Below are 18674 nucleotides of genomic sequence, written 5' to 3' on the forward strand. Positions count from 1 at the left end.
TTATTTTTTTAAACATTCTCATTATCGATTAAATTGTCCGCAGCACATGTTGAATGTTATTTTTGGTATTTAATACCCTGGGTGCATACAAATGAGTTTGGATGGAACAGTCCCCCTAGGGTTTTTACATTGCAACTTTACCACATGCCGCTAACCGTGCTATTGTGCTACAAAGTCTTTCATAGCACAATATTTTGGACACCACCAACTTTGTCCATCAGGAACAACCTCCCAGGCTTATGTGACCAACCAGGTATGCAACCCGGATAACCTGCACGCCACAAGACTGTGTTAGCCTGTTGAGCTAAACCTAAGCATCAGCTCGGGGGAGCTAACTCAAGTCTTCAGGTCTCAAACCACGCCAGGCTACCCTAGTCACGGTGGGTTACTTACAGTCACAGAATTGCAACAGGCTCTCAATTTATGGACGAGGGCAATCCTTGGCCCCCTTAATGCGCTTGTGGTCCTCTCCACTCCTCTCAATCTCTACCCTCGGCATCTTCCTTTCTATTCCCAATTGTCGCCTGTTCAATAATTCAGTAGAACGCTTGCTACTGGCAGAGCATATTCCTGCTCCCCCCACGCCCCCTCTCTCCGCGCTGGTCTTGTTTGGGATATCTAGTGAACAGGGGTCTGAAAGCCTTGTAGGATACACATAGTGGGCTTTAATGAACCAGGGGTAAAAAGCTTCTTCAACATTAAAATGCATGAGACCTTGAGAGAAGAGAACAGCGTACCGGGAAGTCAAGGTAAATAAATACTAATAGGTTTTTCTGAAAAGAAAACACTCAGATGACGCTGGCGCAAAACAACAAGTGTGTCTGATAAAAGGTTTTAAGCCAGTTGGAGCTCCCGGGCCTCAAACAAAGGTATTTTTTCCTACCCCATAGAACAGTTTTGTGCTTGGCCCCCTCTTGCAATATGCTACTGATTCACTGAGAGATGCTCTGGCCTGAAGCACAGTTTGTGTATAAAGTCAAATACTGGAGAACATTTCGTAACAGGCCTGTGAGCCCCACAAGCGCCCCCCTTTTCATTGTTGTTTTCAGGGTATGTCAGGCTTTTCGGAGGAAAAAGAGAGGGAGGGAGAACGGAGGCAAAAGACAACAATGTTGCACCACCCTATTAAAGATTCCTGTTCGCTTTCCCTGTGTGTGTGTGTGTGTGTTAATATATACACGTGTGTGTTTGTACGAACACGTGCGCATGCGTATGTATGCGTGCATATATAAGAAAAACACCAGCCTCTGGCTCTCTTCAGGTCATTGGTTTCTCATTCTCACAGGGTCCAAAAATATATCATTTGTTTCCATGCGAGTTGTTTTAAGTAAGAGAACGTTACATTTATGTACATCACACAGAGTTTAGTTATAACACAAAGCGACTGCATAACAACTATTTTAAAGGAAGTCATGTAGTCATGGTGACAAAAACAAGTCAACCCCAGGGGGATGGGGTAAAGTGCTGTAATCTTTTGAACTGGTTGATCATGGATTGTCTCTTAGGCATACGGTGGCTTCAGAAAGTATTCACATCCCTCAACTTTTTTCATTTTTTTTTTGTTGTGTCACAGCCTGAATTTAAAATGGATTACCTTGAGATGTCACTGGCTTACACACAATACCCCATACATTTGACAAATTAATTACAAATTTAAAGCAGAAATGTCTAGAGTCAATAAGTATTGTTATGACAAGGCTAAATAAGTTCCCATAATAAGTTGCATGGGTTCACTCAGTGTGCAATAGTGTTTAGCATGATCTTTTTCATGACTGCCTCATCTCTGTGCCCCACACAATTATCTGTAAGGTCTCTCAGTCGGGCAGTGAATTTCAAACAGATTTAAACACAAAGACCAGGGAGGTTTTCCAACGCCTCGCAAAAGGGTACCTATTGCTGTGGTGTATCTGTACACCCAGTCACAACAAAGATACAGGCGTCCTTCCTAACTCAGTTGCCGGAGAGGAAGGAAACCGCTCAGGGATTTCACCATGAGGTCAATTGTGACTTTAAAACCGTACCGTTTAGTTTAATGGCTGTGATAGGAGAAAACTGAGAATGGATCAACAACAATGTAGTTACTCTACAATACTAAACAAATTGACAGAGTGAAAAGAAAGCATGCACAAAAAAATATTCCAAAACATGCATCCTGTTTGCAGTAAGCCACTAAAGTAATACGGCAAAAAAAATTGCCAAAGCAATTCACTTTTTGTCCTGAAAACAAAGTGTTGTATTTGGGGCAAATCCAATACAACACAATACTGAGTACAATTCTCCATATTTTCAAGGAGAGTGGTGACTGTCATGTTAAATATATGTTTGTAATCATTAAGGACTGGGGAGTTTTTCAGGATAAAAAAGAAAGGGAAAGGAATGAAGCACAGGCAAAATCCTAGAGAAAAACCTGGTTCTGTCTGCTTTTCACCAGACATTGGGAGATGAATTCACCTTTCATCAGGACAATAACCTAAATCACAAGGCCAAATCTACACTGGTGTTGCTTACCAAGAGGACATTGAATGTTCCTGAGTGGCTGAGTTAGTTTAGACTTATATCTACTTGAAAAACTATGGCAAGACCTGAAAATGGATGTTTAGCAACGATCAACGACCAACTTGATAGAACTTGAAGAATTTTGAAAAGAACAGACTTACCCAGAAATAGTTACAGCTGTAATCGCTGCCAAATGTGCATCTACAAAGTATTGACTCAGAGGTGTGAATATTTATGTAAATTAAATATTTATGCATTTAATTTTCAATAAATTTGCTAACATTTTTAAAAACATGTTTTCACTTTGCCATTAACAGGGTATCGTGTGTAGATGGGAGATAAAAAAATATTTAAACCATTTTGAATTCAGCCTGTAACACAAAATGTGTAATATGTCAAGGGGTATGAATACTTTCTGAAGGCACTGTATTAAGAAAGAGGGTGGCAAGGGAGCCACTTGGACGTGACACTGGGGACTGCCTCTAGTGACAGGATCCAGACCAGGGAACGATTTGTGTATCACACCAGTGAACCGAGTGGAGTGGGTCCAGGCCAGCGGAGCGATTTGGATGTGACACCAGGTCTGAAGGTTACGTTCTGTAGTTGTCGAGGCTTTGAAGGGTGTAGGTTGCCACGGAATCAAATACCCAACCACGGGTGATGACCGTGGCTATCCTCTGGAGGGCTGTGGAGAACACACATGAAGTGAGGATGAGGTATGTGTTGCTATGGCAACACCCTCAACAAAATGGCCACAGGTGTATTTAACTAAAACAGGTAGACGCAGCGATATGACATCACACACCGCGGATCGACTTCTTACACCATTTGCTCTTCCCAATGTGAGCGTGGCCTTGTGTTACCTTGTGTATGGGCTGATGTGTGTAGTGTGTGAGATGGTGTGACGTGAATGTGTGCATGTCTGTGTATTTGATTAAAATCGATGGTGCAGAGGGGCTAGCAGGTACAACTTGGTTACCTGGGAGAGCCTGAGGACGTTGGGTAAGAAAGGCCACGTTAAATATGTAACTACACAAACTAGACCACCGGGAGAGGGATGTATTGGGTGTGGTGCCTTTAACTTTTTAATTAAAGAGATGTATTTTGTGGCACAGAATTGATATTTTTCACAAAATATAGCATGTTTAAAATGGTGCCCCATAAGGATGCTGCTGCACCACCTCTCTCATCACCCCCTCCCCTCCCTTTCCATTTTCCTCTTTAGCTTTATTAGTCCATTTGTTACAGCGGACATAAAAAAAAAAAAGTTTTATACATGTTTCTCAGACCCCCAGATAGTACACGCAAACACAGCTTTTTCTCTCCACCCCCACTCTGTCTGACACACTAGAGGTCTATCCCTGTGCGGTGCTTCAGCCTCAGGGCGATAGGGCGTGTGGATGACTTATGCAACTGCCCTGTCATTGGCCGGGACGGCACCATAATCACAGCATTTTTAGGAATGGAGCCTAACGGTGTGTGTGTTTGTGTGAGAATGTGTGTGTGTGAGAGAAAAATGTTGGAAATGTGTGTGAAAGAGAATGTGAGTGTGTGTGACTGTGTGTGTTTGTGGAAGAGTCATTTCCACTTATGAGACTCACCTTGGTAGTTTATTGGTGATTGGTCCGAGCCTGGTTGTACCACTATTAGTTGACGAGTTTTCTGACAAAAAGTAAGAAAAAGAGAAAAAGAGAAAAAGAGAATTGAGAAATCCCCTCTTCCCCACTACTGTATCCGGAATTATCCACTCAAGTAAAGAACAAGAGTAATTTAGTATTTCTCCACTTTCAGTGCAGTTACAACACAGGACTTACAAAGGCCCACACTGTGATATTTACAGCCAATAGACACAGTAAGCCCTTCTGCAGGGTTCTCACACACACAGAGGATACTTGAGCATAGTTTTGGTTGTTGAGTGTAGTGGTGTGTGGATGTTTGTTCCCTCTTCACGCATTACAAGTCTATCTGCATTCATCTTGCACTGACTATGCATACTTAGAAATACTATATATAGTGAGCAATGATTACATCAAGCTTGTGACTCTACAAACTTGTTGGATGCATTTGTTTTGGTTGTGTTTCAGATGATTTTGTGCCCAATAGAAAAATTAAATAATGTAGTGTGTCATTTTGGAGTCACTTTTATTGTAAATAAGAATAGAAAATGCTTCTAAGCACTTCTACCTTAATGTGGATTCTACCATGATTACAGATAATCCTGAATGAATCATTATTAATAATAATAATGAGAATGTTAGACGCACAAATAGGGGGAGGTATGATAGTTGTGCATCTAACTCATTGAACTTTAGACTACTTTAATACGCATACAATTTCTCCCAATACTTTTGGTCCTCTAAAATGGGGGGGACTGTGTACAAAGTGCTGTAATTTTGAAACGGTTCACCGGATATGGATTAAAAAGTTAAACCGTCTGCATTTTAACCTCATAGTCATTGTATAATTTCAAATCCAAAACAACGATAAAAAAATGTGTCACCATCTCAATATTTTGGGAGCTCACTGTACACACTCTGTGTCGTCGTCGTCCCCCCCCACACACACACACACTTTCATTCTCATCATATGCTGCTGCTAGTCCGTTCTTTAGTTTACTCTTATTATTATCTAGCCTGATGCATCGATGGGAAGGGCTCGTAAGTACGCATTTCACGGTAGTCTGTTGTATTCGGTGCATGTGACAAATAACATAACATTTTCAAGGTCAGACAGACATTCTTACCAGTTCACCAGTGAAGAGAAGAGGCTCTTGAACCACTGTTGCGCCGCAAAGCTCCACCATCCACTCCATCTGACCTGGAGAAATGGGAGAGCGAGAAAGACATACATCCTGATTAAGAGACAGAGGTCAGTGAGTTCCCCAGAGCCTTCATTAATAACGTGACTCTTGAAAACCTTTGCACGTCTACGAGTGATCCAAACAACTCGTAGGGCAGCCAAAGGTTTTATTGCCCCACTGCGTCGCTTTATTCACAGAACATCTCTGGTAAAACGTATAATCAAGATGTTTAGGCTGCCTGACAGTGCAACTTGGTCTCAGAGCATTGCGTATTATTTTGTATGTAAATCGGTGACTCTCCATTTTGTATGATACGTATGGTATATATTAATTTGTGGATGTCTATCACCCACTTCGTATAAGAAGCTACGAATTACAATATGTTAAGAATTTGCAGAACGCACTATATGCACACACACACAACACATGACCAAAAGTATGTGGACACCTGCTCATCGAACATCTCATTCCAAAACCATGGGCATTAACATGGAGTTGGTCCCCCTCACGCTTCTGGGAAGGCTTTCCACTAGATGTTGGAACATTGGAAGCAAGTCCCTGCAGCATTCAGCCACAAGAGAATTAGTGAGGTCGGGCGCTGATGTTGGTCCTTTAGGCCTGGCTCGCAGTCGGCGTTCCAATTCATCCCAAAGGTGTTTGATTGGGTGGAGGTCAGGACTCTGTGCAGGCCAGTCAAGTTCTTCACACCGTTCTCGACAAACCATTTCTGTATGGACCTTGCTTTGTGCACAGGGGCATTGACATGCTGAAATAGGAAAGGACCTTCCCCAAACTGTTGCCACAAAGTTGGGAGCACAGAATTGTCTAGAAAATCATTGTATGCTGTTGCATTAAGACTTCCCTTCACTGAACTAAGGGGCCTAGCCAAAACCATGAAAAACAGCCGCAGACCATTATTCCTCCTCCACCAAACTTGACAGTTGGCACTATGCATTGGGGCAAGTAGCTTTCTTCCGGCATCCGCCAAACCCAGATTTGTTCGTTGGACTGCCAGATAGTGAAGCATGATTGATCACCCCAGAGAACGCGTTTCCACTGCTTTAAAGTCCAATGGTGGCGAGCTTTACACCACTCCAGCCGACGCTTGGCATTGCGCATGGTGATCTTAGGCTTTTCATTTCATGAAGTTCCCGATGAACAGTTCTTGTGCTAACGTTGCCTTCCAGAACTCAGTAGTGAATGTTGCAACTGAGGACAGAGGATTTTTACGCGCTACAGCACTCGGCGGTCCTGTTCTGTGGGCTTGTGTGGCCTATCACTTCATGCTCCTAGATGTTTCCACTTCATAATAACAGCACTTACAGTTGACCGGGGCAGCTCTAGCAGGGCAGACATTTGACAAACTGACACGTTGGAAAGGTGGCATCCTATGACGGTGCCACGTTGAAAATCACTGAGCTCTTTTGTAAGGCCTTTCTACTGCCAATGTTTATATATGGAGATTGCATGGCTGTGTGCTCAATTTTATACACCGGTCAGCAACGGGTGTGGCTGAAATTGCCAAATCTTCTAATTTGAAGGGGTGTCCATATACTTCTGTATATATAGCATATGTTACGAATTTGGAAAACGTAAAAGTATCAAAAAAGTAGATAATCGTTGAAAAGTTGCTAATTAGCTAAAATGGTCAAAGTTGTCCATGATTCGATTCGAACTCGCAACCTTTGGGGTGCTAGGCGTTTGTGGTATACGCCCACCCCGACCAACCACCCTACTTTTGTAGCTAGCTGGGCTGGCATTTTATCCAGGTAGCCTAAGACAACAAAAAAATAAACTGTGTACTGTATCATGACAGAGTCATAGACCGTTTAGGCAACATGAAAGAGGAAGATGGTATTGGCGTTTCTCTACAAGTCAACATGTTTTTTTCTCCTTTTTTTTTTTTTTTAGGTGATTAGACGATGTTAAAAGTTGAAATGGTGCTGGAATAGTGGAGGCAGCGCATGTTTTCTTTGTGGTAACTCGGTGGTTCTAAATCCATAGCTGTTTAGTAGTCAGAAACATTAACTTGCTTGACCATGCTGTGGGTCATTTAACTGTTTGTTACATGCAATATGTTTCGTGGACTTCACTGGACAGATGTTGCTCTCCAGTTTTGTGATGAAACAAAGGTGTGGTTGAATTTATTCTGCCACTGTATCTTCCTACTGTCTCGGCCTTAGGCCTATGTATCATAGTGTCGAGGCATATGAATTAACAGGTTATAGAGCAAACAACACAATTATCACAACACGTGGGTTGTAATCTAGCTTTTTTTCCCTGGCTTGGCTTCTCCAGTGATTTTACCCATGCACCGCTACTGTTTGCAGCCATAGGTGGTAATATTGTGGAATAATTCTCATTTAAAGTATTGTGGAATAATTTGAATGTTAATTTGAATGAAAGCTGATCCAAGAGCAGCACTGCTTTTCTTTCAATCCTATCAGTATCGACACATGGTCTAACCATGCACTTAGCGAACATTCTCTCTACATTTAAAAGTTGGCTTGAGGCCCTGATCATCTTAAGTAACAGTCGAACGAGAAGGCCGCTAAACCTCGTCATGGATAGGTATCAACTCCTTTTTTCACCAAGTCACCAGACTTAATTTCTTCCTTACCTCCTCTCCCCCATCTTCCACATCCCCAAAAAAGAATTAATTAGAGCGTGGATTCATTACAGGATTTGATCACCCGAATGGGAAGAGATAGGGAGAAAAGTATAAAAGGATGGACGTAGCAGTGGGTTGGTGGAGAGACGACGATTAAGGAGAGACCCTCACCATATATATGTGTCAATAGGTTGGTAACATAGAACCTGTCCATGAAGACCACGTCATTTCTTTCTGACGTAGGTGTTGGCGGTACACCGGTATGATGTTGATATGGATTTTGCCATATCGTGCTTCTACATCTGCATTGCTTGCTGTTTGGTGTTAAAGGCTGGGTTTCTGTATAGCACTTTGTGACATCGGCTGATATAAAAAAGGGCTTTATAAATACATTTGATTGATAAATTAATACACGTATGAAATAAAGCGTTTTTGTTTCGTTAATTTCAGCCGAGTTTCTTCTCGGACGTTACACGTAATCTGTCTGCCAATCAAAGTCAACAAACAAGCATGCGCAAGTGCAGAGTAAGCGGAAATTTTGTTGGCAAAAGTGCCCCCTGAAAATCAAGCATCGAGAATGACTGACAAGGAAAATAACGCTATTGATGTTGATTTGCAGGACGACAAATAATTGGTTCGAAAAAAGGGGGACTACTCTGTCGTTTGGAACTGGTTTAGCTTGATATCCGACCTTGACCAACAAACAGTACTGTGTAAATTGTGTCGACGCACTAGCCAAAAAGGTGGAAACACCAGCAATCTTTTTCACCACCTGAAAACCCTACATGTGCACGAATGTGAAGAATCTACCAGAATGCGTGCAACAAACTCCCGGCACAATTCCCAAGATATCTTCAAGCAAGACCCGCACTCAGCTATTCGTTAGTGGTATTCCCTATGACAAAAAGAGCAAGAAGAAGTGGAATGAGAGAACGAGTGCAATTACGTATCACATGGAACCAATTCAAACTGCGGAGGAAGACAGTTTCAGAAAGTTGATTCGAACTCTAGACCCAAGATATGAGATGCCGAGCCGTAAATACTTCAACAACACGTCTTCCAGAACTCTACACAGAAATTCGGGGCAGAGTTGCCAACAAAATCCCTAACACTGCATTCTTCTCTACCACTGCCAACTTATGGTCAAGCCGGACCACAGAGCCATACATTAGCCTCACGATTCATTACATTGACGACAACTGTAAGCTGCAAAGCAAATGCCTTCAGACCTCTTATTTCCCAGACGACCACACCGGAGGCATAATTGCAGCTGGGCTGAGGGAGGCACTTTCATCCTGGGGCTTGAAAGAGTCACGTCAAGTATGTATGACCACCGACAGCGGATAGAACATGGTCAAAGCCTTGGAGCTGAACAAAATGGACAAAACTAGGGTGTTTCGGACACAGGCTACACATTGCCATTGGTAAGTTTCAACGTCCAAAAACAGCTAGGTACCAGACTGTATTCCTTCCTCTAAAATTATTCCACGGTTCCCTTGGCCAATGAATGACTACACCATCGCAAAACCAACCTAAACCCGAGGTGACCTCTGGTTATGAATTCATATGGTGAGAAGATTGGAACATTTTTTACACGCTCTCATCAGAGTAGGGGTGTACAAAATGAACAAATAGTAATATCACAATATTTTCCACTGTCCATACTATAACTACATAATATCACGATATACTGTACATTTTCATTTGATTTGAAGTATCACTTTATTCACTTTGTTAATGTCTTCAGTCTGTCTCGTTTTTCGTTTGTGTCGGTCTTCATCCACAGGTGGTGTGATGTTCAGAGAGTTTCCATCACATTGAGTTATATTCGTTACCCTTTTCACATTAACGAGTCCACACAAACAAGAGTCAAGCCGAGCTGTACTTCCCTTCACTGTGCTAACCTGGTTACGCATTCACCGTAGTGGCTGGAAAAAAACATTGTGAAAAGTTTGCCACTATAATTTGAAAAGGGTATAATGTTGCTGCTCAAGAATCAGGACAGACTTTGGACAAGAAACATGGGGGAAGGGACAAGAAACACGGGGGAAGGAACATTTACTGAAAACAATATATTTTGTGGATCTAGCCAAGAATTTGTTCACTTCAGAAAGAAAAACTTAATTCCAAACATTACAAGGTTAGAAACGTGTAAATCAACAAGCTACATATAGGAAACCAACCGCAGCATTGATGATTCTTTGCTTTCAGGGCTCGTGTTCACAGCACTTTGTAATTGCACTCTATATCCCAGTGAAAAACCAAATCTGCACCAACAAAGTGACACTCGTTTTATTCATACTTAACTTTTATTCAGTCTGGTAAGTCACAGATAAATTATCTTTTGCAATAACAACCTTGTTATTCAATACGCAAAAAAATGTAACATTTTCAAACTAAAAATATTTTCTACTTCAAGAAAATCCTCATTTGGGGAAAGCCAAGTAAATGCACATGGTGTAGAGATGATATAGATTGCACTCATTGTATATGATACACACAGTGGAAGCAGGCAGGTAAATAATAGATGAAGACCCTGTTGAGACATGTTGCCGAGAACAGACTCCAGTTGTGTACCCTCTCCACGTGAAAGAAAGCCAAAAACGCATGCATACACACCCGCTGACACTAGTCATTTAGCACGTAATCTAAAGCAGGCGTTCTCAAAGTGGGGTCCACGGACCCCCAGAGGTACTGCGGGGGGGGGGTCCACCCCTCCGTTTAAACAGCAGATTAAAGCATTTTGGAATAAGTAATACAATGTAATATTATGAATCTACAATGTGTTCTCTACATGGGCCTGGGAGGCTCACAGGGACATTGGTATTCACAGTACTCCACCAATTACAATTATTATTTGTATTTTTTTTTAAACTTTAAATTAGTGTAACTGTCCAGTGAAAATCTCACTCATCCTATAGTCGTATTGGTGGCCAATGTTCCCTCTAAGCTTCACGGGTGAGCGGCCATGCACCTCCAAGACTGCCTCGCAGAAGAAATGTCAGGCCCGCGCAGAGACGAAAGAGATTGAACGTCACCGAGTTCGCCCCATTACTTTGCACTATACAGAGCAACGTTTTTTTTTCTGTGATCCAATCAACATTATATCAGCCCCTTTTCAATGCAACAAACCTAACTTTTCAAGATTGAGTTTGTGATTATGTTGTAGGCAGAGTCGGAGCGCACCTGAGTATAATTATATTGGTGAGGATAACCCAGGAGTGGTCTTTCAAATCCCCCGAGAGTGAATGTGCTTTTCAGATCAGAGCTATGCGTGTGCCCATTTTTGATATTCTTTGAAGTTATTAGTCCAGTTATAGATAGGTATAGGTCAGCAATTTGGAGTTACTGCTTCCTACAAGAGCACAACAAGTGTAGGCTACATTTCTTTGAAAAGCCAGTCAGGTAAAAATCTTATGTCTTAATTAAAAGGGTCAGTGTTGAATTGAATATGCAAATAAGCCCATAGGCAGAGGGGTAGAAAACATTGTCTATTTCTCTGTATGGTAATAATAATGACTTTTATTTAGTGGTTTCTTGCATCACACAACACAATAGAATTTACAGTCACCTATTTGGCCCTTGGTGTTACAGTAATACATTTCAAGCCCTTTATAATGTTTAATATATATATATATATATATATATATATATATATATATATATATATATATATATATATATATATATATATATATACAGTGCCTTGCGAAAGTATTCGGCCCCCTTGAACTTTGCGACCTTTTGCCACATTTCAGGCTTCAAACATAAAGATATAAAACTGTATTTTTTTTTGTGAAGAATCAACAACAAGTGGGACACAATCATGAAGTGGAACGACATTTATTGGATATTTCAAACTTTTTTAACAAATCAAAAACTAAAAAATTGGGCGTGCAAAATTATTCAGCCCCCTTAAGTTAATACTTTGTAGTGCCACCTTTTGCTGCGATTACAGCTGTAAGTCGCTTGGGGTATGTCTCTATCAGTTTTGCACATCGAGAGACTGAAATTTTTTCCCATTCCTCCTTGCAAAACAGCTCGAGCTCAGTGAGGTTGGATGGAGAACATTTGTGAACAGCAGTTTTCAGTTCTTTCCACATATTCTCGATTGGATTCAGGTCTGGACTTTGACTTGGCCATTCTAACACCTGGATATGTTTATTTTTGAACCATTCCATTGTAGATTTTGCTTTATGTTTTGGATCATTGTCTTGTTGGAAGACAAATCTCCGTCCCAGTCTCAGGTCTTTTGCAGACTCCATCAGGTTTTCTTCCAGAATGGTCCTGTATTTGGCTCCATCCATCTTCCCATCAATTTTAACCATCTTCCCTGTCCCTGCTGAAGAAAAGCAGGCCCAAACCATGATGCTGCCACCACCATGTTTGACAGTGGGGATGGTGTGTTCAGCTGTGTTGCTTTTACGCCAAACATAACGTTTTGCATTGTTGCCAAAAGTTCAATTTTGGTTTCATCTGACCAGAGCACCTTCTTCCACATGTTTGGTGTGTCTCCCAGGTGGCTTGTGGCAAACTTTAAACAACACTTTTTATGGATATCTTTAAGAAATGGCTTTCTTCTTGCCACTCTTCCATGTAGGCCAGATTTGTGCAATATACGACTGATTGTTGTCCTATGGACAGAGTCTCCCACCTCAGCTGTAGATCTCTGCAGTTCATCCAGAGTGATCATGGCCCTCTTGGCTGCATCTCTGATCAGTCTTCTCCTTGTATGAGCTGAAAGTTTAGAGGGACGGCCAGGTCTTGGTAGATTTGCAGTGGTCTGATACTCCTTCCATTTCAATATTATCGCTTGCACAGTGCTCCTTGGGATGTTTAAAGCTTGGGAAATCTTTTATATCCAAATCCGGCTTTAAACTTCTTCACAACAGTATCTCGGACCTGCCTGGTGTGTTCCTTGTTCTTCATGATGCTCTCTGCGCTTTTGACGGACCTCTGAGACTATCACAGTGCAGGTGCATTTATACGGAGACTTGATTACACACAGGTGGATTGTATTTATCATCATTAGTCATTTAGGTCAACATTGGATCATTCAGAGATCCTCACTGAACTTCTGGAGAGAGTTTGCTGCACTGAAAGTAAAGGGGCTGAATAATTTTGCACGCCCAATTTTTCAGTTTTTGTTTTGTTAAAAAAGTTTGAAATATCCAATAAATGTCGTTCCACTTCATGATTGTGTCCCACTTGTTGTTGATTCTTCACAAAAAAATACAGTTTTATATCTTTATGTTTGAAGCCTGAAATGTGGCAAAAGGTCGCAAAGTTCAAATATATATATATATATATGTCTCATGCAATGTATGCCAGCATTGAACACCACATATAGGCTACTGTAGGATGTCATAGAAATCATGAGCTTTTTCCATGTAAAAATATTATGGGATTTGCTTAATTGGTTTTGTTGGTAGGCCTACATTAAGCTCAAATAGTAGCCAATATACTATTGTGGCTGTCTAAAACTGTCAGGGTACAGCCTCAGTGTCTACTGTAAACGAACGCCAAAAGATGCAACAAAAAAAAAAAAAGAATGTTCAAGTTTCCGCTCACAAGACCTAATATTTGCTCAGTGTCCCAAAACATTTACAGGGAACATTGTTCGTGGCCAAAGCATAAACTTGAGGAAAAAAACAACACCTCAAACTCAAAACAGACAACCGTTTAAAAAGTGCTTGTCATTTCCTCATTGAGCTGGCCAATCAGCAGTCTACTTGTATTCATATTTTTAATGACCGGTATATGCCCGCACCATTCTGTTGTTGGGGTACTCCCACACCATTCCAACACAGAAAAGCTGATTTTGAACATGCGTAATTACCATTTTTTTTTTAAAGGAAATCTGTTTCCCACATAATGTAATTAATTATTGGTCATGATTCATAGAAATCTTGAAACAGTGGGCAGTTACTTTAAGCTTTAAAACTGCATGTATCTCTCTCTGCCTCATTGCAAAATGTGTAGAACTGCAGAAAATTAGCTTGAAAACTGTAACTTTTTCCTTCTAATGCTAAGAGCCGGGCCTTTAAAATGTTCCTTCCCTGGGCCCGAGAATTGGTTCGTCTGGCCATGCACTGCCGAAGTCATGGTAAAACTCCTTGTATGCAATCATTTTTTTTTTTATCTCACTCGAGTTGATTATGATGGGGTGCCTGATGAATTTGTGATCAGAAAAGGGGTCACAGGCCCCAAAAGCTTGAGAACCCCTGATCTATAATGCACGCGCAAACCCATTAGCCAAGCCTGCATTGTTCCAGCCTGCAGAAATACACATTAGGAGCACTTTGATGCCCCAGGACCTTCATCCATCCATTCATCCATCCATCCATCCGGAGAAGAAATGTTATTGCATGACAGAATATGAACTCTCCTCTACCTCTTCCGAACAGTGTCTCTTCTAATGCGGAGTGGACAGAGAGGACAGGATATAGATAACCTTCACAGTCTCTTTCCATCAGTGTTTGGCGCTTATCAGATTTGTGATGAAGGGAGAAGATTGAACCTCAAACTCCAACTACCTACAGTGCCTTCAGAAAGTAGTCATACCCCTGAACTTATTCCACTTTCTGCGTCACTACTTCACAGGAGCACCATTTCAAAGTAAACTTTTTGTATTTTATTTATCAAAATGCATTTTTGGGCAGTAATACCTCCTGGAACATGTGAACTTTCATGTGCCTTAATAACAAACTTGTATGCCATCTGTAAATACAAATACAATTGTTAAATTACGAGCCTAGTTGGTTAAGCCACGGAAAAAGACAGCAACCTTCCTGCTAGCCATGATTGGCTGAGATATTGAGTGGGCTGGACATGCCGCGAGAGGAGTTCGGATTGGTCTGCCATGTAGCACTCTTCTGTCCATAACGAGAGCTGGTCAGTAGGGTTTAGGTAATCCTTTCTAAAGCGGCTTTATTTAAAGATATCACGTAGTAGAACTGCTTAAGTGTTGCTCTCCACTTTCTGGAGGACCGAGTTGAGTATGATAGCTAAGGAGATGGAGAAAATTCTGGCGTTTAATTGCAAATATGCAGACGAAGTCGAAAAGAGAACACACAAAGGCTGATGTATAAAACAAGTCCCCGGATTACATCTTTAAACGAAGGGCAACCATGAAATCCGTGACAGAGAGAGAGAAGCGTCCATCCATGTATACGGGTAAGATAGTCTAACTAGCTAGCTACATTTTCAGATGTGTGACCCGATTCAGGAAACTAGGCGTATGTCGTGGGTCACTACTTCACAGGAGAGCCGTTTGAATGTAAACTTTTGGCAGAAATGCCTTCTCGAACATGTGAACTTTCATGTGCCTTATGAATAAAATTGTTAAAATTACAAGCCTAGTTGGTTAAGCCTAAGGAAGACCGCAACCTTCCCGCTAGCCATGATTAGCCAAGATAATGAGCGGGCTGGACATGCCAGATGAGTTTGGATTGGTCATATAGCACGCTTCTGTCTTTTTGAGCTGGCCAGAATGTGTAGGTAATCCTGTCTAACGCGGCTTTTTTAAATTTTATGTATCGCGTATTAAAAACTTAAGACTCCACTTCAATAGGAAGTCACTGCAACAACTTTTTCATAGCACTCTCATCTGAGTGTGCCAGAGCGCAGAATAACTGACAAATTTACGAACGCCCAACACCTGTTGAATATGGCCAGTGTTAGTAAACGTTGGCAAAAAAGACCAACCAGCTCTGCTAGGGCGAGTAAATTGATTAGAGTGAGCTGTTCTCTCTTTTGTATCTGGAATTAGGTTGCAAGCTAGCCAACATTAGCCAGTTAGCAAGGGTGCTTGACTGCTATTGTCAGGTCAGAACACCTGAGCGTCCAGTGTGCGCTCCAAAAGCGAAACGCTCTGAATTTACAAAATGGCCAATCTGACAACACCCAAAACACACTCCGGCACTGCAGATTAAATTTACAAATACACCTGTAGTATAAACCAGACTTTAGTCTTGAAATCTTTGGTTGTTTAGTACATAGCCTGATTCACATGTGAATCCTTAAATAGATGAGTGGTGCTGAAGCTTAAAGAGGGTGTGAACGATGCTGAATGGGTGTAGACAAACAAGGGTTCTCCAGTTTATTAACTTTCTAAGCAGAATTACTTTCCCTATTGTTCCTCAACTGTAGTGTATGATTGACAATTTTCTAGCTCTGAGTCTCTACTTTTAACCAATGTAAAAAACAACTTCAACACCATTTGCCCATGTACTCTTATATTCACCACCTGGCACAGCCAGAAGAGGACTGGCCACCCCTCAGAGCCTGGTTCCTCTCTAGGTTTCTTCCTAGGTTATTTCCTTTCTAGGGAGTTTTTCCTAGCCACCGTGCTTCTACATCGCTTGCTGTTTGTGGTTTTAGGCTGGTTTTCTGTTTTCTCTGTTTTTTTCTGTTTTCTGGGCTTTATAAATAAATGTGCTGCTTGCTTGCTTCAAATGTTTCTACCTAAGACCGAATCGAGCCAGTCGGTCACATTTTGTTACAGCCCGGATTCCATTTGGAATTAAATGTTTTTCCCTCACCCATTTACACACAGTACTCCATCATGAGAAATAAAAAAAAAAGAAAATATTTGCAAATTTACTGAACATGAAATATCTCATTTACATTAGTATTCATTCCCCTCAGTCAATACTTTGTAGAAGCTCTTTTGGCAGCCATTACAGCTATGAGTCTTTCTGGGTAAGTCATAGAGTTTTCCACACCTGGATTGCACATCATTTTCCTATTCTTTTAAAAATTCTTCAAGCTCGGTTGAATTGGTTGTTGATCATTGCTAGACAATCATTTTTCAGGTCTTGCCATAGATTTTCAAGTAGAACATTCACTGTCTTCTTGGTAAGAAACTCCAGTATAGATTTGACCATGTGTTTTGGGTTATCCTGCTAAAAGGTGAATACATCTCCCAGTGTCTGGTGGAAAGCAAACTGAACCATGTTTCCTCTTGGACCTAGTGGTTTCCTTCCTATCCGGCAACGGAGTTAGCTGAGGGACCTTACAGATAATTGTATGTGTGGGGTACAGAGACGAGGTAATCATTCAAAAATCATGTCCATGCAACTTAGTATGTGACTTGTTCAGCAAATGTTCACTCCTGAACTTATTTAGGCTTACCATAACTAAGGGGTTGAATACTTATTGACTCAAGACATTTCAGCTTTTCATATTTTATTAAAATTGTAAAGATTTCAAAAATTCTAGTTTGGGGTATTGTGTGTAGGACAGTGAAAACACATTTTAAAAATCTATCCATTTTACATTTAGGATGTAACAACAAAATGTGGAAAAAGTCAAGGGGTGTGAATACTTTCTGAAGGTACTGTACTAAAAAGAGTCTCCAAAAAGAGTGAAAGATTACATCTTATGACAATTTAAAAATGTTTACATGTTTTCAGACCTTTGGCACCAACTTTACTCCACAGTTACCCCTAAGGGCAAAGAATTGCTGTAAATGTTCAGGTAAGTGGCAAAATAAAGGAAACACTTGAGTAAATGAGGGATACAAATTATATTGAAAGCAGGTGCTTCCACACAGGTGTGGTTCCTGAGTTAATTAAGCAATTAAAACATCCCATCATGCTTAGGGTCATGTATAAAAAAAAAAGTGCCCAGGTGTCCATTATTGGTTCTACCATGGCTAGAGGAAGTTATCTTAGTGACTTTGAAAGAGGGGTCTCAAAGGAGCATAGTTGGTTTAAAGGGTGTGTGTGTGTGTGTCAGTCACCAAATCTCGACCTAATTAAACACTTATGGGAGATGAGAAAGACAAATGAGATGATTGTGGACTACAGGAAAAGGAGGGCCGAACAGGCCCCCATTAACATCGACAGGGCTGTAGTGGAGCGGGTCGAGAGTTAAGGTCCTTGGTGTCCACATCACCAACAAACTAACATGGTCCAAACACACCAAGACAGTCGTGAAGAGGGCACAACAACCGAAAGACTGCTGAACAATTAATCAAATGGCCACCGGCCTATTACATTGGCTGCTACCTCGCTGTTTATTATCTATGCATAGTCACTTTACCTCTACCTACATGTACAAATTACCTTGACTAACCTGTACCCCCACACATTGACTCGGTACCAGTACCCCCTGTACATAGCCTCGTTATTGTTATGCCATTTTGTGTTACTTTTTATTTTTTACTTAATTTAGTAAATATTTTCTTAAGTCTATTGAACTGCATTGTTGATTAGGGGCTTGTAAGTAAGCATTTATAACTTTGAATGGTTAATCTAGACTACTTAAAAGGTTTTCCACACAACAAAAAAACTCGGCCAGGTACACCCACAATAGTTCCCCAAACGGCTCCCCTTCCTCTTAAAGGGACATTCCCTCTTAAAAGGGATAGTCCACTGAAATGACAATGGCGACCATCTTAGCTTTGCCAGTGCAAATAATGCAGTCAGAACTGGCAGATATATAATAGTATGAAAATTCGCAGAGGTTTAACCTTGCAAGGTTTTTAAAACTTTAAACCAGACATAGGCACATATACAGTGGGGCAAAAAAGTATTTAGTCAGCCACCAATTGTGCAAGTTCTCCCACTTCAAAAGATGAGAGAGGCCTGTAATTTGCATCATAGGTACACTTCAACTATGACAGACAAAATGGAAAAAAAAATCCAGAAAATCACATTGTAGGATTTTTAATGAATTTATTTGCAAATTATGGTGGAAAATAAGTATTTGGTCAATAACAAACAAGCAAGATTTCTGGCTGACCTGTAACTTCTTCTTTAA

At 41.0% G+C, this 18674-nt stretch overlaps 1 protein-coding gene across 3 annotated transcripts in view; it reads right to left on the reverse strand.

Moving 5' to 3' along the window:
- Positions 1 to 1248: 1248 nt before the first annotated feature.
- The window catches only part of LOC110491673 (BRCA1 DNA repair associated), a 46901-nt gene continuing 29475 nt past the window's right edge, over positions 1249 to 18674 (reverse strand). For all 3 annotated transcript variants that reach the window (XM_036946562.1, XM_036946563.1, XM_036946561.1), the window contains exons 19-21: positions 5240 to 5313; positions 4098 to 4158; positions 1249 to 3181 (exon numbers count right to left, since the gene is read on the reverse strand). In XM_036946562.1, the coding sequence (XP_036802457.1) occupies positions 3087 to 3181; positions 4098 to 4158; positions 5240 to 5313 (230 nt within the window). In that variant the 3' untranslated portion in view covers positions 1249 to 3086. The remainder of the gene's footprint in view (positions 3182 to 4097; positions 4159 to 5239; positions 5314 to 18674) is intronic.

Source organism: Oncorhynchus mykiss, chromosome 16 (genome assembly GCF_013265735.2).
Source record: "Oncorhynchus mykiss isolate Arlee chromosome 16, USDA_OmykA_1.1, whole genome shotgun sequence".
NCBI classification, from domain to species: Eukaryota; Metazoa; Chordata; class Actinopteri; order Salmoniformes; family Salmonidae; genus Oncorhynchus; species Oncorhynchus mykiss.